The sequence below is a fragment of the Octopus bimaculoides genome, chromosome 5 (genome assembly GCF_046866305.1).
Source record: "Octopus bimaculoides isolate indiv1 chromosome 5, ASM4686630v1, whole genome shotgun sequence".
NCBI lineage: Eukaryota > Metazoa > Mollusca > Cephalopoda > Octopoda > Octopodidae > Octopus > Octopus bimaculoides.
In genome coordinates, this window is record NC_142932.1 from 74,764,435 (window position 1) to 74,785,632 (window position 21,198).

At 35.5% G+C, this 21,198-nt stretch overlaps 1 protein-coding gene across 6 annotated transcripts in view; it reads right to left on the bottom strand.

Moving 5' to 3' along the window:
• LOC106872525 (glucose-6-phosphate exchanger SLC37A2) overlaps positions 1–21,198 on the bottom strand; it is a 93,091-nt gene that overhangs the window by 52,259 nt on the left and 19,634 nt on the right. For 4 of the 6 annotated variants that reach the window (XM_014919546.3, XM_089352455.1, XM_014919543.3 and 1 more), the window contains exons 2-4: positions 20,132–20,213; positions 15,230–15,278; positions 3,396–3,474 (exon numbers count right to left, since the gene is read on the bottom strand). In XM_014919546.3, coding sequence (XP_014775032.3) covers positions 3,396–3,474; positions 15,230–15,278; positions 20,132–20,213 — 210 coding nt within the window. The remainder of the gene's footprint in view (positions 1–3,395; positions 3,475–15,229; positions 15,279–20,131; positions 20,214–21,198) is intronic. The other 2 variants (XM_052968393.2, XM_089352456.1) reach the window with 2 other exon arrangements.

A 21,198-nucleotide genomic window follows, 5' to 3' on the forward strand; every position in this document is an offset into this window, starting at 1 on the left:
CTGTAGCTTCAGTTTGAATATTCAGACCAAAGACTAAGGTACGTGCTACTCCTCTTTCCATCAAAAAATAGCAGGGGACAGCACAAAGGACATTAAGACTTTGAGGAGATACCATCAAATGAGATAATTATATGTACTAACTGGTGATTAATATTGCTGCCTAAGTTGCATTGCCAAAAATGACAGACATGTGACATTACTGGTTCCAAAGTGATCAACCTTTTAGCATTTAAACAGGCCATATCCAGCCCAAATATTCTACCTGTTTTAAGTTCAAATCAACCAGATCTGACCTCTCAGAATTACCTACAATGTTGTTTTAAATATAAACAATCATATTATTGAAATCTTGAAGCTTCAAGATAATGTTATTTTAATTTAAAACAATGTTAGTAAATAAGTATCACTTGACAGAGTAATCTGAATGCTGAAGGGTTAAAGCAAATGAATTTTAGTAGCCCTTGCAAATGATATTAACAAGATTTAGGAGTCAGTAAGGTAATTACTAAGAAAATAAAAAGTAGGATCTGAAGAAATTAGCAATGGTCTGCATTAAGAATCAGTAAATATATACAGCTAAGAAGTGGAATAATTTGATTTAATGTGGGGAAGGAAGACAAATCTAACAGGTAGAACAATATGTTGGAGAAATAGGTTATCTGATGATACAGAATGAATAGAATGGGAGTTGTGAGAAATAGAGATAATAATAAAAAAATAGTGAAGAATAAAGGAGTGGGGAAGTTTAGGAGATGAAATGTGTATTGATAGGGGTGATAATCAATAAAACTGCCCACTGCCAGAACAGCTGAGATAATTTCTCTGTTTTGATCAGTCAGAATGGGTTGATAATCAACAAGAATATTGGCAAATTTGAAAAGCATGAGGTGAGTGGAGGGAAGGGACAAAAATGAAAAAAGGGGAATACATCTAGATGATCAACAAGAGTCCAGGAAGAAGTGAGGGAGAAGAATGAGTTAAGGATGGAAGAAGAGAAAGAAAATAATTCAACAAAAGTTGACAAATACTACCATGTTAAAGGAAAAGAGGTTGATCGGGAGAATGAGATGAATTCATTAATGCCTACAAGTAAGGAAGTTTCTGAAGGAGAGATGAAGTAATTTTCTTAGTGATTACAGATATATTGAGAGGTTACTCCACAAGCTGAGAGGTGATCCAAGGAATGGCATGTTGGATTTAGACAAGGAGTGGCATGTCTAGCTAAAGTTTTACAGAATGATTGGATGCTATTGTGAACACTGAAGAAGTGCTTGCAGAAGTGATCAGCTAGATGATAGTCAGTTTACTGGTGAGGTAGTAAATAACGTTGGTAGAGGTATAGTCACTCTGGTTGATGATTTGTGATTGGGTTTAGAGGCCAGTTATGAATGTATTACTGGAGATAAAGGAAAAATTGTAGAATAAAAATCTGAAGCATTGCGAGATGTCAGGATTTGCTGAGGGGGAAGGAAGTTTCTGACCAACAGATTGCTCTGATTTTAGTCTGTTTTCAAAGAAAGAGAACAGAGAAATATAGAAGCAATTTGAGGATCAGAAGAAAGAAAGTAAAAGTTCACCAAGCCACTCTTTGGACCAGTGAAACTTTACCAAGCCAGTCCTTAGCTTCTCAGTCTGCAGAGTCACTTTACACAAGGGTTCATCCTACACCTACAAGCATAGAGAAAATAACCTTGTTTTTATTCTAGGTACTTTCTTACTTGCAGACATTAATGAATACCTATCATTCTTCTAGTTAACCTTCTCCTCTTTGACATATTTGCACTTTGGCAACTACTAAAATACACTTTATTCCTCCCTTCATCTGACTCTAATTTCCACTATTCAGAATTTTTCAAATTTGCAACATTCTTACTGATCATCATCTAGTTTCTAAATGTTATACTTAATCTAATTTAATGACCCCCACCTGGTCCCAAGGTGCCTTTAGCAAAGTCCACACTTTTGCAAGTATTTAGATTATACTTCCTGTCTGAGTGAAACTTATTCCTTCCCTCCCATCAGCTTTGACAGCCCTGAAAAAGGTTAATTGGTATTTTCCTTCTGCCACTGACTGGCTAAGCCATTAATAACAGGCGTGTTCTGTTCTCTTCATTTTTACCTCATTCCTATATTTTTAAATATGCCAGCATTCTTATTAATTATCTCCCCTCTCTGACCACTGTGTAACATTTCTTTACGACATTTCCCTCCTTAACAGTTAAGCATTTAACCTAGCCACATCTGGCCAAAATATTCTACCTGTTCTATGTTCAAACTGGCCAGATCCAGCCTCTCACACCTACCCAATAATGTAATTCTAAAAATTAACAATCACATCATTGAAATCTCATAGCTACAAGAAAATGCATGATTAATTCAAAACAATGTGAATAAATAAACATTGCATTTGACAGAGTAATCTAAATGCTGAAGGGTTAATTTTCTCTCTTTCAAGCTTTTCAGTCAATATCAACAGATAACAACTCCCTGATGAAGAATTCTACCTGAGATGTTAGTCTCTTCTTTAGTCTCACAACAAACCAGTTTATTTCACTTCTGAACTGTTTATACATCACTGAGTTATATAGTAAAGAAGTCTACTACACACTAGTAAATGAAAATTCTGTTTCTATTTTCATTGACCTATTCTCAGCAAACTTGATTTAAAGTACTTCTCAAATGAACTATCTATCAGAACCTCAGTACTTTGATTACATAACCTACTACATAAATTACACTGTGTAACATTTTTTTTTTGTCTTTGGTCAGTAAGTGTTATTTTCTATTTGCTTCTATCTAGAAATCAAAGGAAATGACTACTATTCCCTTCAAACTTTGCTTTTGTGATCTGCACATCAATGTTTTGAAACTGACCTATTTTCCCTTACATTTCAGATAGATTCAACATTGAGTTGCTGAAGCAGAAATATGGATTCAGCAAATATTCTGCTCAATACTACATATTTCCCTGTCAGTTGCTTGAACTTAACCATTTGAGCATGTCCCTTAGTTGCTGACAATATGTGCATCTCTGAACACGAGCAGGAGTAATAGGAGAGCATCATAGCCATATGTTGAGAGAGATTCTTTGGGATTTAAATAAATGTAACAAAAGCAAAGTTTGAAGCAAATATTCGCCATTTTTCATACTTTCTAAGGGTAAGCAAATAGACAATAACAGTCGCTACCCAAGGACAAAAGTCATGTTACACAGTGTTATTTGTCAGTACTCCAATATCTTAACTACTCTACTCCTGCAGTATCTTCCTAATTAATGTACTCCTGAACTGACCAACATGTTCTACTACTACTACCACCTTAACATTCTGAGTACTTTAATCTTTATCACAAAACAGAAAAGCAAAAAAGACAAAACAAAAATGTGATTATTATACCTAAGAAACATTCCAATGGCATAAGTGAAGAGAAAAGCATAATCCAAACTTCCCAGCAGTGTTTTATAATCGGGTTCATCTGTTGAAAGATCAAAGTATAATTCTTAATAACAAAAGATGAATATTGAGTCAAAGAACTTGACTCCAGAATTATTTATATTGTAACATTAATATTTTACTTTTGATTACCAATACTCACACAATTCTTTTTCACAGTATTAATATGCATAGGCACAAGCACGGCTGTGTGGTAAGAAGCATGTTTCTCAACAACATGGTTCTGAGTTCAGTCCCAATGTAGGGCACCTTGGGCAAAGGTCTTCTAGTATAATCTTGGGCTGACCAAATCATTTGGTACACAGAAACTGAAAGAAGCCTATCGTATATATATATATATATATATATATATATATATATATATATATATGCGTATGTGTGTGCGTGCGTGTCTTTGTCCTTCACTGTTTGACAACGGGTGTTTGTTTATGTCGTGGTAACTTAGCAATTCAGCAAAAGTGATTGATAGAATAAGTACCAAGCCCTAAAACCTTTCAAAATGGTTCCCCAGCATGACTGCAGTCTACTAACTGTAACAAGTAAAATATAAAAGATACCGCAAACTGAAATACAGAAACCTTTCTTGTATTGTTTGAATACCATTTGAAGAGGTCCCTCAGCCAAAGAATTGTGATTTATATCTTATCACTGGTATTAAGCAGGGCATTGAAACTCTCCTGACTAGAAATGGTTTATCTGTCTTAAGAAACTTCTATAAGAGATGGATGAATGTGGGCAAATTTGGCAAGGATAAATGGGTTGGATTTGATGTATTTCGGATAGGTGCTATATAAGACACAGAAAACTCATGACTGCTCAGTGGAAATGTTATTTGAGTACTACACCGTGGTAGTAAAATAGCAAAAATTTTGAGAAATTAAAGCAATATCTTTTTTATCTCTTATTTGCTTCAGTCATTGGATTGTTGCCATGCTGGGGCACCACCTTAAAGGGTTTAGTCCAACAAATCGAACCTATTACATATTTTTATTAAACCTTATATTTATTTTATCAATCTCTTTTGTTGAACTGCTAAGTTATGGAAATGTAAACACACCAACACTGGTTATCAAGCAGTGGTGGGGGGACAAACACATACACAAAGATACACACATGCACACACACACATATATGTATATACAGTATCTCACAGAAGTATGTACACCCCTAAAAAAATTCAGTAAAATTGCCATTACTCTGATAATATCAAAGGAAATCAAATGAAATTTATACCGAATAAAATATATCATACATGCAAACATTATACAAATTTGGAACACAAAAAAATAAACATTTTCAAAGATATGAATGAAATATTAATTTTCAAACAATACAAAAATATGTACACTCTAAAGGAAATTTTCTATATTCAATCTTTTATCCACTTTTTTTTTTACTAAATTCAGATATTGCTGATAATTTCAATTCTAATGAATTATCTCTCCTGGCATTTTTGCACTAGTCATTGCTATTGCAGGTGAAAATCTTCTTCATTGTGATTAAAATGGCACCAAAAGGAAAAGAATTGTCTGAAGATTTGAAGAAAATTATTTTTAATTTGCACAAGAATGGTTTAGGATACAAGTTAATTGGCTAACGAATACATATTAGCGTAAACACAGTTACCAAAGTAATTCAGAAGTACAAAGCTACTGGATGGCTAAGCAATAAACATCGTCCAGGTCGTCCTTCTATTTTAACTGCACGTAATATTTGCCGCATTCAATGTTATGTGATGGACAACAGATGTACTGCTTCATCTTTGATCCAAGAAGTGTCTTCTGTTAGTGGAAAGAGTTTATCTGTGCAAACAGTTCACTGAAGTTTGAACCAGTGTGGTCTTCATGGACGTATTCCCCGTAGGAAACCTCTCTTCACTACCAGGCATAAATCCAGTCGTCTTTCTTTTGCTGAAACCTATGTGAGTAAGGGGAAGGAGCTTTGGAATAAAATTCTTTTTCTGATGAGACTAAAATCAACTTGTTTGGGTTAGATGGTATTAAATGAGTATGGTGACAACCAGGTGAAGATAATAATGACAAATGCACTGTGCCTACCGTGAAACATGGTGGCGGAAGTGTTATGCTTTGGAGATGCATGAGTGCAGTTGGTGTGGGAGGACTCACATTTATTCTTTTCTACTCTAGGCACAAGGCCCAAAATTTTGGGGGAGGGGGCTAGTCGATTAGATTGACTCCAGTACACAACTGGTACTTAATTTATTGACCCTGAAAGGATGAAAGGCAAAGTCGACCTTGGCGGAATTTGAACTCAGAACTTAAAGACCGATGAAACACTGCTAAGCATTTCGCCCAGCGTGCTAATGTTTCTGTCAGCTTGCCACCTTAGGACTCACATTTATTGAGAGAACAATGGATTCAAGGCTTTATTGTGACACATTGCAGAAAACAATGCTGAAAAGTATCAAAGAACTAAGAAGACATTTCATGTTCCAACATGATAATGAACCGAAACACACTTCAAAGATGATGACTAAGTTTTTATCAGATAAAAAAGTAAAGGTATTGCCTTGGCCTACCATGTCACCTGATTTAAACCCAATAGAACATCTGTGGGATGTTTTGAAAAGGAAGGTTAATAGGAAGAAACCCTGCAATGTAACACAGTTGAAAGACATCATTCAGGATGAATGGAGGTCAATTTCATTGGTTATATGTGGAAATTTAGTTGACCTATGTCCAGTAGACTTAATGCAGTCTTTGAAAGCAAGGGCGATCACACCAAATATTGAATATAGCAAATGATCCTTTATGGTGTACATATATTTGTATTGTTTGAAAATTACTATTTTGTTCATATCTTTGAAAATGCTTATTGTTTTGTGTTTCAAAATTGTATAATGTTTGCATGTATAATATATTTTATTCAGTATAAATTTCGTTTGATTTCCTTCATTATTATTTACAGAGTAATGATAATTTTACTGAAATTTTTTAGGGGTGTACAAACTTTTTTAGGGGTGTACAAACTTTTTTAGGAGTGTACTGTATATATACATACACAACAAGCTGTTTTCAATTTCTGACTACCAAATCTACTCACAAGGCTTTGGTCAGCCCGTGGCTATAATAAATACTTGCCCAAGATGCTGTTCAGTGGGACTGAACCTGGAATCATGTAGTCAGGAGGCAAATTTAGTACACAGCCATAGATTCAATATACTGTTACTTTTGAAAAACATTATTTTATACTTGAAATTTTTGAAGCATAGAACTAGCCAAGCCAGTTGTTAGCTGTCAGGACATTGCATCCTTCAAAGATTCCATGCTTTCTGAAATACACCAACACCATTCCTGACATGTCTGTGCAACTCTTTCCTCTTTATGACTCTTTTACTGTTCACTTTTCTGTCTTTTTGTGTACTGTGCACGTAATTTTGGCTTTCATTGCTGTCTTTCTTTACTTATTGCTACTTTCTGTTCTCTCTTTTAACCTTTTCCAACAAGTTGTAGCATATCTGTGCATTGTATACAATAAGTTCATCATCATCATCATTATTATTATTATTATAACTATTCAAATTCTGCCGATGTCGACTCTGCTTCTCATTCTTTTGGAGTTTATAAAATAAGTATCAGTTGAGCACTGGTGTCAATGTAATCAACTAGATCCATCCTTGCAAAATTTTAGGCTTGGTGACTATAGTAGAAAGGATTATTATTATTAGTAGCAGTAGTATAAGGTGGTGAGCTGGCAGAATTGTTAGCATGCCAGGTAAAATGCTTAGTGGTATTTCACCTGTTGCTACATTCTGAGTTTAAATTCTGCAGAGGTCAACTTTGCCTTTCATTCTTTCGCGATCGATAAATTAAATATCAGTGAAACACTGGGGTTGATGTAATCAACTAGTCCCCGCCTCCCCACAAATTTCAGGCCTTGTGCCTTTAGTAGAAAGGTTTATTATTATTATTATTATTATTATTAACAGAATTGATATCAGTGCTGGTGCCATGTAAAAAACACTGGTGCTGGTGCCATATTAAAAGCGCTTGTGCTGGTGCTACATAAAAAGCATCCAGTTCACTCTGTAAAATGGTTGGCATTAAGACAGGCATCCATCCATAGAAACTATGCCAGAACAGAAAATGGAGCCTGGTGTGGCCCCTGGCCTTACCAGCTCCTGTCAAATTATCCAATCCATGCCAGCATAGAAAATGATGATTATCATTATTACGAAATTTTAAAATGCTCTTGTCAACCAATTACGTATAATAAAACATTGTTATAATTTTACGTAGGAATATATATAGGATAGCTTCATTATTATTAGTATTATTAGAGCTGGCGGAATTGTTGGAGCCTTGTGGAGTTTATTCTGAACTCTTTACATTATGAATTCAAATTCTGCCAGGGGTCAACAAAATAAAGTACCACTTAAAGTACTGAGGGTTGATGGTACTGATTAACCCTACCACTCTCCTAAAAGGAGTTAGCCTTGTGCCTAAAACAGAAGCTACTGAAGGTGACAAGCTGGCAGAATCATTAGAGCATTTGCAAAAAAAATGTTTTATGGAATTTGTTCCAGCTTTTTACATTTGGAGTTCAAATCCTGCCTAGGTCAAATTTGCCTTTCATCTTTTCAGGGTTGATTAAAATACTGGACGACAATGGCATCAACTAATCCTCTAACACCATCTCTTTAAAATTTCTGGTTTGTGTCTAAATCAGAAGCTTTTATTTTTTTGTTTGAAAATTGGGTAGTTGGATACTTCTGGTGTCATGCAGACTGAATCAAAGTTTTGCCTCACAAAAACAATATTTCAACTTAAGGCGGCGAGCTGGCAGAAACGTTAACACGCCGGGCGAAATGCTTAGCGGTATTTCGTCTGCTGTTACAGTCTGAGTTCAAATTCCGCCGAGGTCGACTTTGCCTTTCATCCTTTCGGGGTCGATAAATTAAGTACCAGTAACGCACTGGGTCGATGTAATCGACTTAACCCGTTTGTCTGTCCTTGTTTGTCCCCTCTATGTTTAGTTCCTTGTGGGCAATAAAGAAATGAAAAACAATATTTCAACTCCTTTCTATGTTGCCAAGGATTCTCCATCTTAACCATGCACCTATGATGACCCTTAGTCTTTTTTTTTAAAAGGTGGATCTAATTTTATTACCACAGTCTATATTCAATTTGATATCCAACAACTTGGTCAGATTCTTTATTGGTGTTATTTAACCTTAAGTTAGACTTGTGAACGAAGTTGTTTAGGCCAGGGGTTTTCAAACTGTGGGCAATTTGATTTTATATATGTTTTTTAATCGAAATCTTTTAATTGACAATAAACCTATTTGTTAAATACTGTTAAATAAATAAATGTAAAAATATATGTTATTTTAAGCAAATATTTATGTATAAATTTCATAAGCGTTTATAAGGGGGTCCCTAAGGTAAAGCCTGAAATATAAAGGGGTCTGCAAGTCAAAAAGTTTGAAAACCCCTGGTTTAGGCAATGACTACAATGACGTTGTTTAGCTCCAGGTCCACTCTGATCCAAGAGAACCATGATTAAAGGTGCTCCAGCATGATCATATTATTTAGCCTAAGGTCAGCTCTGGCTGAGCAAACCTATGATCAAACCTGTTCCAGCTATGACCATGTTGTTTAGTCCAAGGTCAGTCTTGACTGATCAGGTCTATGAATCAAAGCTGTTCCAGCCAAGAACGTTCTATATGTATTTTTTTCCTTCCAAACGTTATATCTATAGGAACATATTATCAAAGGTGTTCTTCCTTTTCTTAAGATGGCACATGTAATAATATGAAGGAGATTTGGCTGTTATTTCCACCAAGTCAGGTGGCCTTGTAAAAAGGTTCTGCTAAAGATATGTGAATGTATACACACACACACACACACATAGAGAGAGAGAGAGAGAGAGAGAGAGAGAGAGAGAGAGAGAGAGAGAGAGAAGAGAAGAGAGAGAGAAGAGAAAGAGAGAGGGAGAGAGAGAAGAGAGAAAGAGATAAAGATATATAAAAAGAAATAACTATTATTTAAAAAGCTGGCAAGTTTTAAAAATGAATTGGGTACATATTTTCAATAGAAAATTGATTCTTAATAAACACAACATTTTATTATGCTTAAAAGAGAAACAATTGATTATTTTGATTGTTCAAAAGCATATCACTAGATATAATTCTGCTCAAAATGTTTGAAGTTTAATTTTAAAAATAACATCACAATTTTTATACCACTACCATTACCACCATTGCCACAACCCAGAAGATTTTAGTTAGCCCAAGATAAGATACCACACAGTGAGATTGAACTTGGAACCACATGATAGTGAAACAATCTTAACTGCACAGCTATGCCTTATCAGTCTCTTTTGATGAACTGCACTAAGTTACAGGGATGTTGTCAAATGGTGGTTGGGGACAAACACAGACACACACACACACACACAACTGGCTTCTTCCAGTTTCTGTGTACCAAATCCACTCTCAAGGCTTTGATCGGCCCAAGGCTATAGTAGAAGTCACTTGCTCAAGGACCCATGCAGTGGGACTGAACCGAGAACCATGTGGTTAGGAAGCAAGTTTCTTACCACACAGCCATGCCTATTATTTTAATTCTCTGTCTGAAGAATTACTAATAGATGTCCTACATGTTTTTCAACTTGTATACCTCTGTAACTCCTGTAAGGTAATGAAACATGTAATGGGGAATAAAAAATACCAAAATACCAGTCTTTTGTGTGTGTGTGTGTGTGTGTGTGTTCATGTGCATGCTCACACACACACACACATAAAAACTAGATTCTTCTAGTATAAGACAATATTTCTTGTAATTTATTAAGCCTACTTTTAGGACAAAATTATTTTTAGACTGACGTGTGATTTATTTTTACACACTAATATAGATAAGTTAAATATTGGTATCAGAAAATTTTCCTTGGGAAAAAGTACTCCCTTCTAAGTACAAAGTTGTAGTTTATTATCAAGGAAAGTGTTGAACATTAACACAAAAAAATCTATAAACTGAATGGCTTTCTTTTAAGTTAGTCTTCTCAATTCCTTTAATTCTTTCAGCAGAGATTCAGAAAATTATTACTAAAACTTAACTTATCAGTTGACTGCTTCGCATTAGCAACACAAATTTTATAAACACATTTGTATTGATCTCTCTATCATCATAATTCAAGTGACTATATCTATTAACTCAGTTTAATTAATCATGCTGATTCACCTTAACTGAACACAAAAAAGGGCCATGGAAGTGAAGTGAAACAAACTAACAATCACACTAATAGTGATACTCCAGCATGGCCTCAGTCTCTGGCTGAAACAAGTAAAGGTAAAAAGCTGTATTTAATCTTTTATCTTTTACTACTTGTTTCAGTCGTTGAACTTTGGCCTTGCTGGGGCATAGCCTTGGATCAACCTCTGTACTTGTTTTAAAGTCTGGTACTTATTCTATCAGCTAATTTATGAGGACATAAATAAACCAACACCACTGGTTTTCAAGCAGTGTGAAGAAAAAACAAACACAGGTGCAGATACACATACACACAATGAATATGCTTTCTACCTATCAAATTCACTCATAAAGCAATGGTTGACTTGGGGCTGTAATAGAAGATAATTGGTGAAGGTGCCATGAGGCAGGACTGAACCTGAAACCACATGGCTGCAAAGCAGGTTTTTTAACCACACAGTCATATAACAAAGAACCTTTTGTATTAGTGAGAGGAAGGGGGGTAGTTATCCTCAAACCAAAAACTTGAACTGAATGCTTATAGCAAAGAGGGCTCCACAAAAGGTACCCATGGTGCCAAGTGGTGGTGCTAGACCATGTGATATGTTAAATCTACCAGCCAAAATTGCTCTCTTAGAAGTTATATAACTCTTCTTAATTAGTTAATGTTCTCTTTACTTCAAACCCTACCATCAATTCCCTTCACCTAATCACATTTTTGTTTTCATATGAAGATCTTTTAATATTTTTTGTTCTTGAAGTCAACGATTCAATTAGATTTGATGTGTGGTCAGTTCATGCATGCCTACACATGCACACAGAGGAAGAAGCACTCTCTCAAGAAGCTGGAATAATGGAACAGTGAACTTTCTTCAGTCATCACTATCTTCATTAGTCATAGCTATCTTAGTCGGTCACTACTACCCTTTGCAATCATCACTATCTTTTTCAGTTATCACAATCTATTATCAGTCATTAGTACTTTCTTTAATCTCCACTACTTTCCCCAGTCTCTGCTACCTTCAATAGTCATCAGTCTTAACATCAGTCAACACTACCTTCCTTAGTCATCACTTATTGCTACCTTCCTCTATTATCACTATCTTTATAAATCATTAGTCTCCATCAGTCATCATTATCATCCTTTATCATTGCCTACTTCCTCAGTTATCACTACTTTGATCAATCAGTACTACCATCATCACTCATCCTTATATCTTCCTCACTCATTACTATCTTCCTCAATCATCACTGTCTCCATCAGTCATACCTACCATCACCAACTGTTATTACTATCTTCCTTAGTCATCACTGTCTCCATTAATCATCACTATCATCATCAGTCATCACCATCTTACTTAATTAATTACTATCTCCACGAACCATTCCTATCTACATCAATCATTGTTATGATCTTCAATCATTACTAACATCATCAGTCATACATACCTTCACCAGTAATCAATCAAGCAGTAATCCAACCAGTTCTTTTGTTATTAAATCAATTTCTGTTGTTAACAAATTGTTCTGTCCAGATTTTAAATGCTGCAGTGATGCCCCATTAATCTCTCTCTCTCTCTCAGAGTTGTTAGCCATTAAACATACAATCAGCAGTTAATTAGCCAGTAACGGCTACCTAACTGATCACTATCTAGTTTTTGTTGTCTCATAAATTCCTCATCTCTCTGATGACCTCTAAACTAGGGACCTCAGAAATGTAGCCCTTAGGCTGTACCTGGCCCATGGAATTAAATGTCACTAGTGACTGCTCAGAGATAAACCCTTCGTTGGTAACATTGTACTGTCACTACCAGTGACTGAGATCAGAATGTGTTTGTTTTACATTTCTCATACATGCATACAAAGTGTACAAGGCTGTTCTATGAACAGAAAGTTTGACGATTGTCAATATTACTATAGTCAATATTTTCCTGGGAACATGACAGTACATGTTGCATTCAGTAAGCATCTGTAATAGAGGCTACAAAATTTGCATCAGTTTAAGTATATAAAAAAAGATACCGTTTTTGTCAATTCTTCATCTTAATAATGATTTCTCTTTTCTTTTCCTTGTTTGAGTCATCAGACTGCAGCGATGGAAATTTTACAAGGTAATAGTATCAGACCCCATGAGTGTCAATGTAAATTTTTTTCATTTGGATTAAAACAATATAAGTGGCACTGGTTAGGTATTACGTCTCAAAAGTGAAAGCATTCTAGTTGAACAAATTGACCCCAGGACTTTTTTTTAAAGCCTGTTACTTATTCTAGTGGTCTCTTTAGCTGAACCACAAAGTTATGTAGGATGTAAACACACCAACACCAGCTGTCAAGCAGTGGTAGGGACAATCACAGATGCAAAGACACACATACATATATACACATACATATACACACATACTTAAATTATATGACAGGCTTCAGGTTTTTTACAGTTTCTGTCACTCACAAGGCTTTGATTGGCCTGAGGTTATAAAGGAAGACATTTGCCTAAGAAGCCACACAGTGGGATTGAACCTGGAGTCATGGGGCTAGGAAGCAAACTTCTTACCACACAGCCAGTCTGTGTCTATAATCAGTAAAAAAAAAAAAAACCCACAGAATTATATATATGTATATGAATATTATATTATTAATCTTCTATCTTTTACCTGTTTCAGTCATTGGACTGTGGTCATGTTTGAGCACCACCTTAAAGGGTTTAGTCAATCAAATCAACTCCAATACTTGTTTTTAAGTCTGTTACTTTATTGGTCTCTTTTGTCAAACCACTAGGTTATGGGGACATAAACAAATCAATGCTGGTTGACAAGTGGTGGGAGGACAACTACAAACACACACATGCACATGGTGAACTTCCACAGTTTTTGTCTATTAAATTTACTCACAAGGCATTTGTTGGGCTGAGTTTATAGAATTAAAAAAATGGTCAAGGTGCCACACAGTGGGACTGAACCCAAAACCATGTGGTTGCAAAGCAAGTTTCTTAACCATACAGCCATGCCTGAATTGTCTCTTAAAAAAAAATTATAAAAAGTTATCTATATATATAAAATTCTTTGTCTGTCTGTCTGTCCTCTATGCATTCTCAAACAGCTCAACCAAATCAAATCAAAATTTTCAAGGTAATAGTATCAGACCCTGTGAGCATCAACATGTAATTTTTTTTTTTTGATTTGGATTAAAATAATATAACATTGGCACTGGTTAGATATTACATGTCAAAAGTGAAAGAATAAGATCTATATTGTAATCTGTATATATATAAAATTCTTTGTCTGTCTGTCTGTTCCCCATGTATTCTCAAACGGCTTGACCAAATCAAATAAGATTTTACAAGGTAATAGTATCAGACCCCATGAGTATCAACATGTAATTATTTTCTTCATTTGGATTAAAACAATATAATAGTGGCACTGGTTAGGTATTATGTCTCAAAAGTGAATGAATAAGATCTATATCGTCATGTGATATAATACTGTTTCACTTTCATTCTAATGTGATAAACCTATATTGTTTCACTTTTAATTCTAATGTGATAACACTAAGATCATCTCATTTCTATTATATTTATTTATGAGACTTTCCCAAGATCTGCAGCACATCAAATGGAGTCTCAATACAGAAGGGAGATGAAACTTTCTCAAGATCAGCAAAGGCATGCTGCAGCATGTCAAATGGAGTCTTCAGAGAGAAGGGAGATGAGACTTTCCCAAGATCAGCAAAGACATGCTGCAGTACTTAATGCAGAATCCTTAAAACAACGTTTTAATGATTGGACAAAGGTCCAATAGAATAGCTCTCAAAAACAGAGCACGTACAAATTTCTTCCTCACAGCTCCTGGAGCTGCTTTCAGATATGATCCATCCCATTCTTATAAAAATGATATTTTTGCCCAATCCACCATCCAAGGTTGGTACATTTTTAGTCACTCCAAAAGGATGAAAGGCAAAGTTGACCTTGAAAAGATTTGAACTCAGAGGAGTTTTAAATTACTGTGAGGCATTCTATTTGACGCTTTAATGACTTGACCAATTAACCACCTCGAGCCAGTTTGTTGCATTAAGCCAATTCATTGCCTTAAACCAATTAGCTGATCAGTTGTTTTATACCAACAGATTGCCTTAAGCCAATTAAAGCAATTTGCTGCCTTAAGCTGATTCAATGCCTTAAATCAATCAACTAGTGCTAAGTTAACATTTACACTAGCCATGTCTAGTCCAAATATTCTACCTGTCTTATGCTAAACTGGCCAGATATGGCCTATCACACCTACCCTACAATGCCATTCTAGAAATGAATAATCCTATGATTGAAATCTTGAAGAGTTAAGCTGATTCATTGCCTTAACCCTTAAACTGATTTTCTGCCTTAAACCAAATCATTGCCTTACACTGATTCCTGCCTTAGTTACATACAAAAACTGAGATATAAGACAATTTTAGAATCTGTTCAAAGAAGAAAGGACAACAATCCATGTAGACAAATGAGGTCGAGGGATTAAAATAAAATTTTCTGATTTTTTTTTCTCTTTTGATAACAGTCACATTAATTGAAAAACTTACCAAATGGAGCCCAGCCTGATGAATTTGATGAATTATGATGGAGAACATTCTGCAAATTAAATTATATATTTTCAGTTGTAATATTTGAATTATAAAATATGAACTAATACAATAACTGATAGTGCTTTTTATATTTTGATTTGTGTTCCTTCATCAAACATCTTCAAATGATCCCAAACAAAAAAATAAAGTAAATAAAAAATTGCAGTCACTACAGGTACAAGTGTGGCTGTGTGGTTGAGGAGTTAGCTTCCCAATCATATGGTTCTGGGTTCAGTCCCAATGCATGGCACCTTGAACAAGTGTCTTCTACTATACCTCAGACCAACCAAAGTCTTGTGAGTGGATTATGTAGATGGAAACTGAAAGAAGCCCATCACATACATACATACATGTATGTATGTATGATTGTGTCTTCTCATCTCGACATTTCTTAATAGTTGTAAATAAATGCCACTGTCATACAAGCTGTGTTATACATGTCCAATATTTTGCAAAATCTTTTCTGTCTATGGAAAAACATTACCTTACTTGGACACTGATGGGGGTTGGTGACAAGAAAGACATCTCACTATACAAAATGTGCCTCAATAATCTCAGGTCCATGCAAGTATGGACAAGTGGACTTTACAACAACATTGATGGTGATGTTAACTCTTAAACACTCAAGAACAGTAGTTACCTAGCCAGTAGTGACTACTTAATTGACCAATAACTACATTTATTGGGTTACCATATGGAATTTCTACCAATTCCTTTTCTTCAAATGGAACATAGTCCCTTCTATAATGGCAGTAGAATCTATGCTAGGTTTACTTTGAGGTGATTTTGCTTCCAGGCTTGGAATTTCCTCTCAAATCCTCAATAATTTTAGTTGTGAGAACTAGGTCATCAGCATACAGGAATTCCTAGGGGCAGGTGGTCTAAATACTTTTGATGCCAATCTGTACAAGACTGCCTCTAGTTCTATCATACACACTTCATGTTTTTAAGTGATCTAAGTTAAATTCTTTCATCAAAATTTCATGTTAAGTTCCATAATGGCAAAGTTATTTTGATAAATTTTTCATTATTTTCAAAATTAAAAGAAGCTAAGACAGTGTATTTCAACAGAAATATGGTTACAAAAGGGTGAAAGTCTCATGTTATCGACTGGAAACATAGAGAGGAGGTAAGAACTGAGTCTTGATAGACAACAACCTGCAAGCTAGATTTCACAATTATCTTGTTAATTCACACCTGTACATGACTTGCTCAGCTGGAACATGCCATTCAACTAACCCTAGTTTCTTTAGCAATCACCCGACTACTGAGTACAGGACTTTTGTCAAAAGCCTTTTCTCGGCCAACAAATGAAAAGCAAAGTGGTATACTCCAAGGTAAGTTCTTCTGAAGTTGTCTGATTAGGTAGGAAGACATTAGTGGTACCTCACCCTTACACACACACACACACACACACAGAGACTGCATCACATTTCTTTACTCGTGCTATAAACTCTTTCTGTTACATTTATAATATCGTCTGTCAATTTGATGCCTCAGTAATTTCCTTTCTAATGCATCTCCTTTGTTCTTACCACAGTTCACAATCATACAACTTTATCAGTCAGTGTACTATGTGATTTATGTCAATGACTTATATTACCACCACATAAGTGAGGTATGAATGTATCGGGGAATGTAGGTTATTGAGTATGTAAGGATCATAAAACAGTGACATTTGAAATTTTGTATTGTGTATGTAAGGATCATATAAAAATGACATTTGACTGTGAGGCATGACTGTATTGGAGAATGTAGTTTATTGAATATGGAAGAGGCATTAAAACAGCAAGATATGATCCTATTGGATAATATAGGTTACTGCGTATGGAAAGATCATTAAGACAGCAAGGTATGTATTGTGTATGGAAGAATCATAAAACAGTGACATGAAATTTTATCATGTAACTTCTCTCATTCCGCCACCTGTGTAACAAGGCAGGTACTAGATCTACCAAACCTATCAAGTGCTGGTGCCACAATAAAAGGCATCTTGTACACTGTGTGAAGTGGTTGGTATTAGGAAATAGCACTCAACCATAGAACCATGCCAAAAATATAATGTGTGAGCAGTGTGACCCAGAACCATTTAGAAGGTCAACAACTGTACAAAGGAACTGATTAAAACTGTGAGGATTTGTCCGACCCATGTTAACTTGGAAAAGCAAACATGAGATGATGATGACAATAATGATAATGATGTCCAACCCATGCTAGCATGGAAAGCGGACGTTAAACGATGATGATGATGATGATGTGACAGGATAAAAGGGTAATGACTCCCTTCAGTCATGAATGACCATGGGATTGCACCTAGAAAATTCCTCTCCAAGGCACAAGTCTGGGCAAAGTTGTTTACGGAAGACCAGCAGTCGCCCATGCATACCAACATCCCCTCTCCATGTCACTGATGTTATCCAAAGGAAAGGCAAAGGCTGATACAACTTGGCACCAGTGACATCACAACTCATTTCTACAGCTGAGTCAACTGGAGCAGCGTGAAATAAAGTGTCTTGCTCAAGAACACAAAACACAGACCAGTTCAGGAATTGAACTCACTATCGCATGATCATAAGCCTGATGCTCTAACCACTGAGCCATGTGCTCATACATTAACATGATAAAGATATGATAAAACTATATTAAAGAAATGATTGTTATTGTGAGTATGGTGATTATTAAGGCAGTAAGTTAAAAAAAAAAAACTGTGTTGAAGATGTAAATAATTCTGTGTTTGTGTGTGTGTTGAGCATTAAGACAGTGTGCTATGTTGTGTGTATATAATGATGATTGAAACAGTGATGTATATTTGTATGTACTGGAAGATGAAGGTTATTCTGTTTTCTGATCAGTGAGGCAGTAAGATAAGGCTATACTTAAGAATGTAGGTAATTATCTAAGGTGATGACATCTGAGACAGTGTCATATAAGCAGTTAGAGAATAAAGGTTACTGTGTGACAGGTTATCAGTTACACACTGTGAGGTATGACTTCACTAATGAATGTATGATGATGATTAATGTACTATAGTATCATTATCCTGGAGAAAATATGCTGCGAGTGGAGAATGTCATATGTATAAAAGGAATGTCAAGCATTTGAAATTGTTGGAAGCAGTGGCAGTGAAAGTGGTTAGCCTAGTGGTGAGGGTGTTGCACACTTAATTGCAAGATCATGGTTTCAATTTCTGAACTGGATGGTGCATTGTGTTCTTGAGCAAAGCACTTCACTTCACACTGCTCCAGTCCAATCAGCTGTAAAAGAATAACCCTGTAATGCACTGGTGTCTTGTTCAGGGGGAATGTTATGAGCTTGGTCATTTATCATCATTTATTTAATGTCTGTTAGCCATGCTGGCATGGGTGGGATGGTTTGAGAGGAGCTGGCAAACCAGAGGACTGTGCTGAACTCTACTATCAACTTTGGTATGGCCTCTATGGCTTGATGCTCTTCCTAATGCCAACCACATTGATTATGATGAGGAGGATGAGGATGAAGGTGTAACAGGAACAGAGCTAGAAAGACAGTGAGTTAAGTGGTGAAGACTGAATTCAAGAAGTTGAACTTCATGAAGGAGCTGTTAAAAAACTATGATGAGTGGTGATTCACAGGGCTGGAGAAGATCCATGCACCAGGGGGAGCATAGTTAAATGGTTGTTGAAATAGTGGTAGTGGTAGAGGGTGGGATGTATATTATGTATATGGGGGATCTTATGCCCATTATATTCCTGATTGTCTCCATCAATTGGAGAATGTAGGCTATTGTATATGTTATTCTTTGGGGGTTTAGTTGATACCTGTGTATGTGGGTATTTTGAAAATACCTCAAGGAGTGATGACTGTGTCTTGTATAGTTACAGGCTGCCCTTTGGCAAGATATAACACTCGTTCAGCCACCCTGTTAGGGATATGGCAAAGTTATGGTGAACTCAACTGAGCCAACAGTGCTTCTTACAGTCATGCTGAGCAGAGGAATCCTAGAAAATCAATGGTCAGGATCACCAAGATCTATCAAGATAGTATCTGAAATGCCTCCATGGTTGTGTAATCAGATAATGAAAGATTCACTATGACTCAAGCTCCCAATTAAAATTCAAAATAGAATTAGACAGTGACAAAGAATCATGGGAATCTGTGAGAGCAGAGAAAAAAAAAATGTTGATACTATCAACCATCATACTTGACTGACCTACAGAAGATGAAAGGCAAAACTGACCATGATAGAATTCAAATTCAGAACATAAAAAGCAGGAAGGAATACTGTGAAAAATTTGGTTCAACTGCAGTAATGGTTCTGCTGGCTCACCATCTAAATAAATGATGGCATCAAATTTGGCATAAGGACAGTAATTTTAGGAGAAGGGGATATGCTGATTACATCAGTCTCAGTGTTCAATTGGTACATATTTTATTGACCCCAGACAGATGAAAAGCAAAGCTGACCTTGGTAGGATTTGAACTGAAAATATAAAGAGATGGAAAAAATGCTGCTAAGCATTTTGCCAGCATGTTAACAATTTTACCAGCTTGCTACCATAATAAATAACAATGATAATTCCTTCATTTAATAATAATTGTTTCTAATTTAGGAATAAGGCCAACAAATTTGAGGGGAGGGGTTTAGTCAACACCACTGGTCCCAGTACTTGACTGGCGCTTTATTTTATCAAACCATAAAAGGATGAAAGGCCCAGTTAACCTCAACTGGATTTGAACTTGTAAAGAACAGGAATTAATACAGAAAAGCATTTTTTCTTATGTTCAGATGATTCTGCCAATCTGGAGTTTAAAGGTTGAGCATTGTAATGATTTAGAATTCAAAACAAAAGTTTGCACCAAACTGAGGAAGTGTTAACTTACCTTAACTACACTAATGGGTTTCCTTGAAAGATGATACGATGAATAGCATAAAAAAGTAGATACCATAATGAAGATTTTATATCTGCAAAGAACAACATCATCATTAGATTCTTGTTTACAATGTGAGTGTGTGTTTGTGTATATATATTTATATATGAAAATCTTGGTTATAAGATGACAATGTTATTTAGAAACACACCTGACAAAATTTCATCTTTTAATCATCAGTTGGTTGTTAATTCTTTTCTAACAAATGAGATATTAGGATTTCCTTACCGTCTGGTTTATGTGTTACAGTTTTGCTCCCGTAGCCTCCACCCTCTATCTTTTCTTCATTCCATTCGCTCTAATAAAAGACTGGAGATGGCAAAGGAACTTCTATGTAATTTCTTTGCCAACTCAATGTATCAGCCAAAATTCACACAACAAACTACCATGTGGTCCCTTAAAATAGGGAGCACATGTTTTAAATATTAAATCTCAGAACAAGATACTTCAATTCAGACAGTCCCAGCAAGAAATACAGACAGCTCCAGCTACTTTGTTCAATCAGCTAACCCCATATGCATAACTCACAAAAGTTATTCAACATCAAACAACTTACTTGTTTTTTCAAATGCAATACTTTACTCCCAAAAGTAGTATTGAGATTGCTAACCTCTTATTCACAGTTTCATTTCAAACAGAACTATAGTGATGAAATATTCAAAATTGAATGCTAAAAAATATCTCAGGTCAAATATTTTAAATGTACAAATATAATATGGGCTGAATGTTTTCATTTGATCTTAGTTTGTAGTAATACTTTCCTTAAACTTAGGATTAACATATCTCTATTTTAAAGGGAGTAGAACTTTGTTGAAAGACAGTTGGTTACATTGAGCTGGTTGTGCAACTTGCATGCTGATTTAACCAAATTTAAGGTTTCACAATTAGGAAGATTATCCAGTCATACAATATCAGCTTTAACCCTTTTGATACCATCTCATCTGAAATAGCCCATAGTTCAGGCATACAATTTCACTGTTTTAAAATGATCTAAATTAAAACCGTCCATCAAAGTTTCA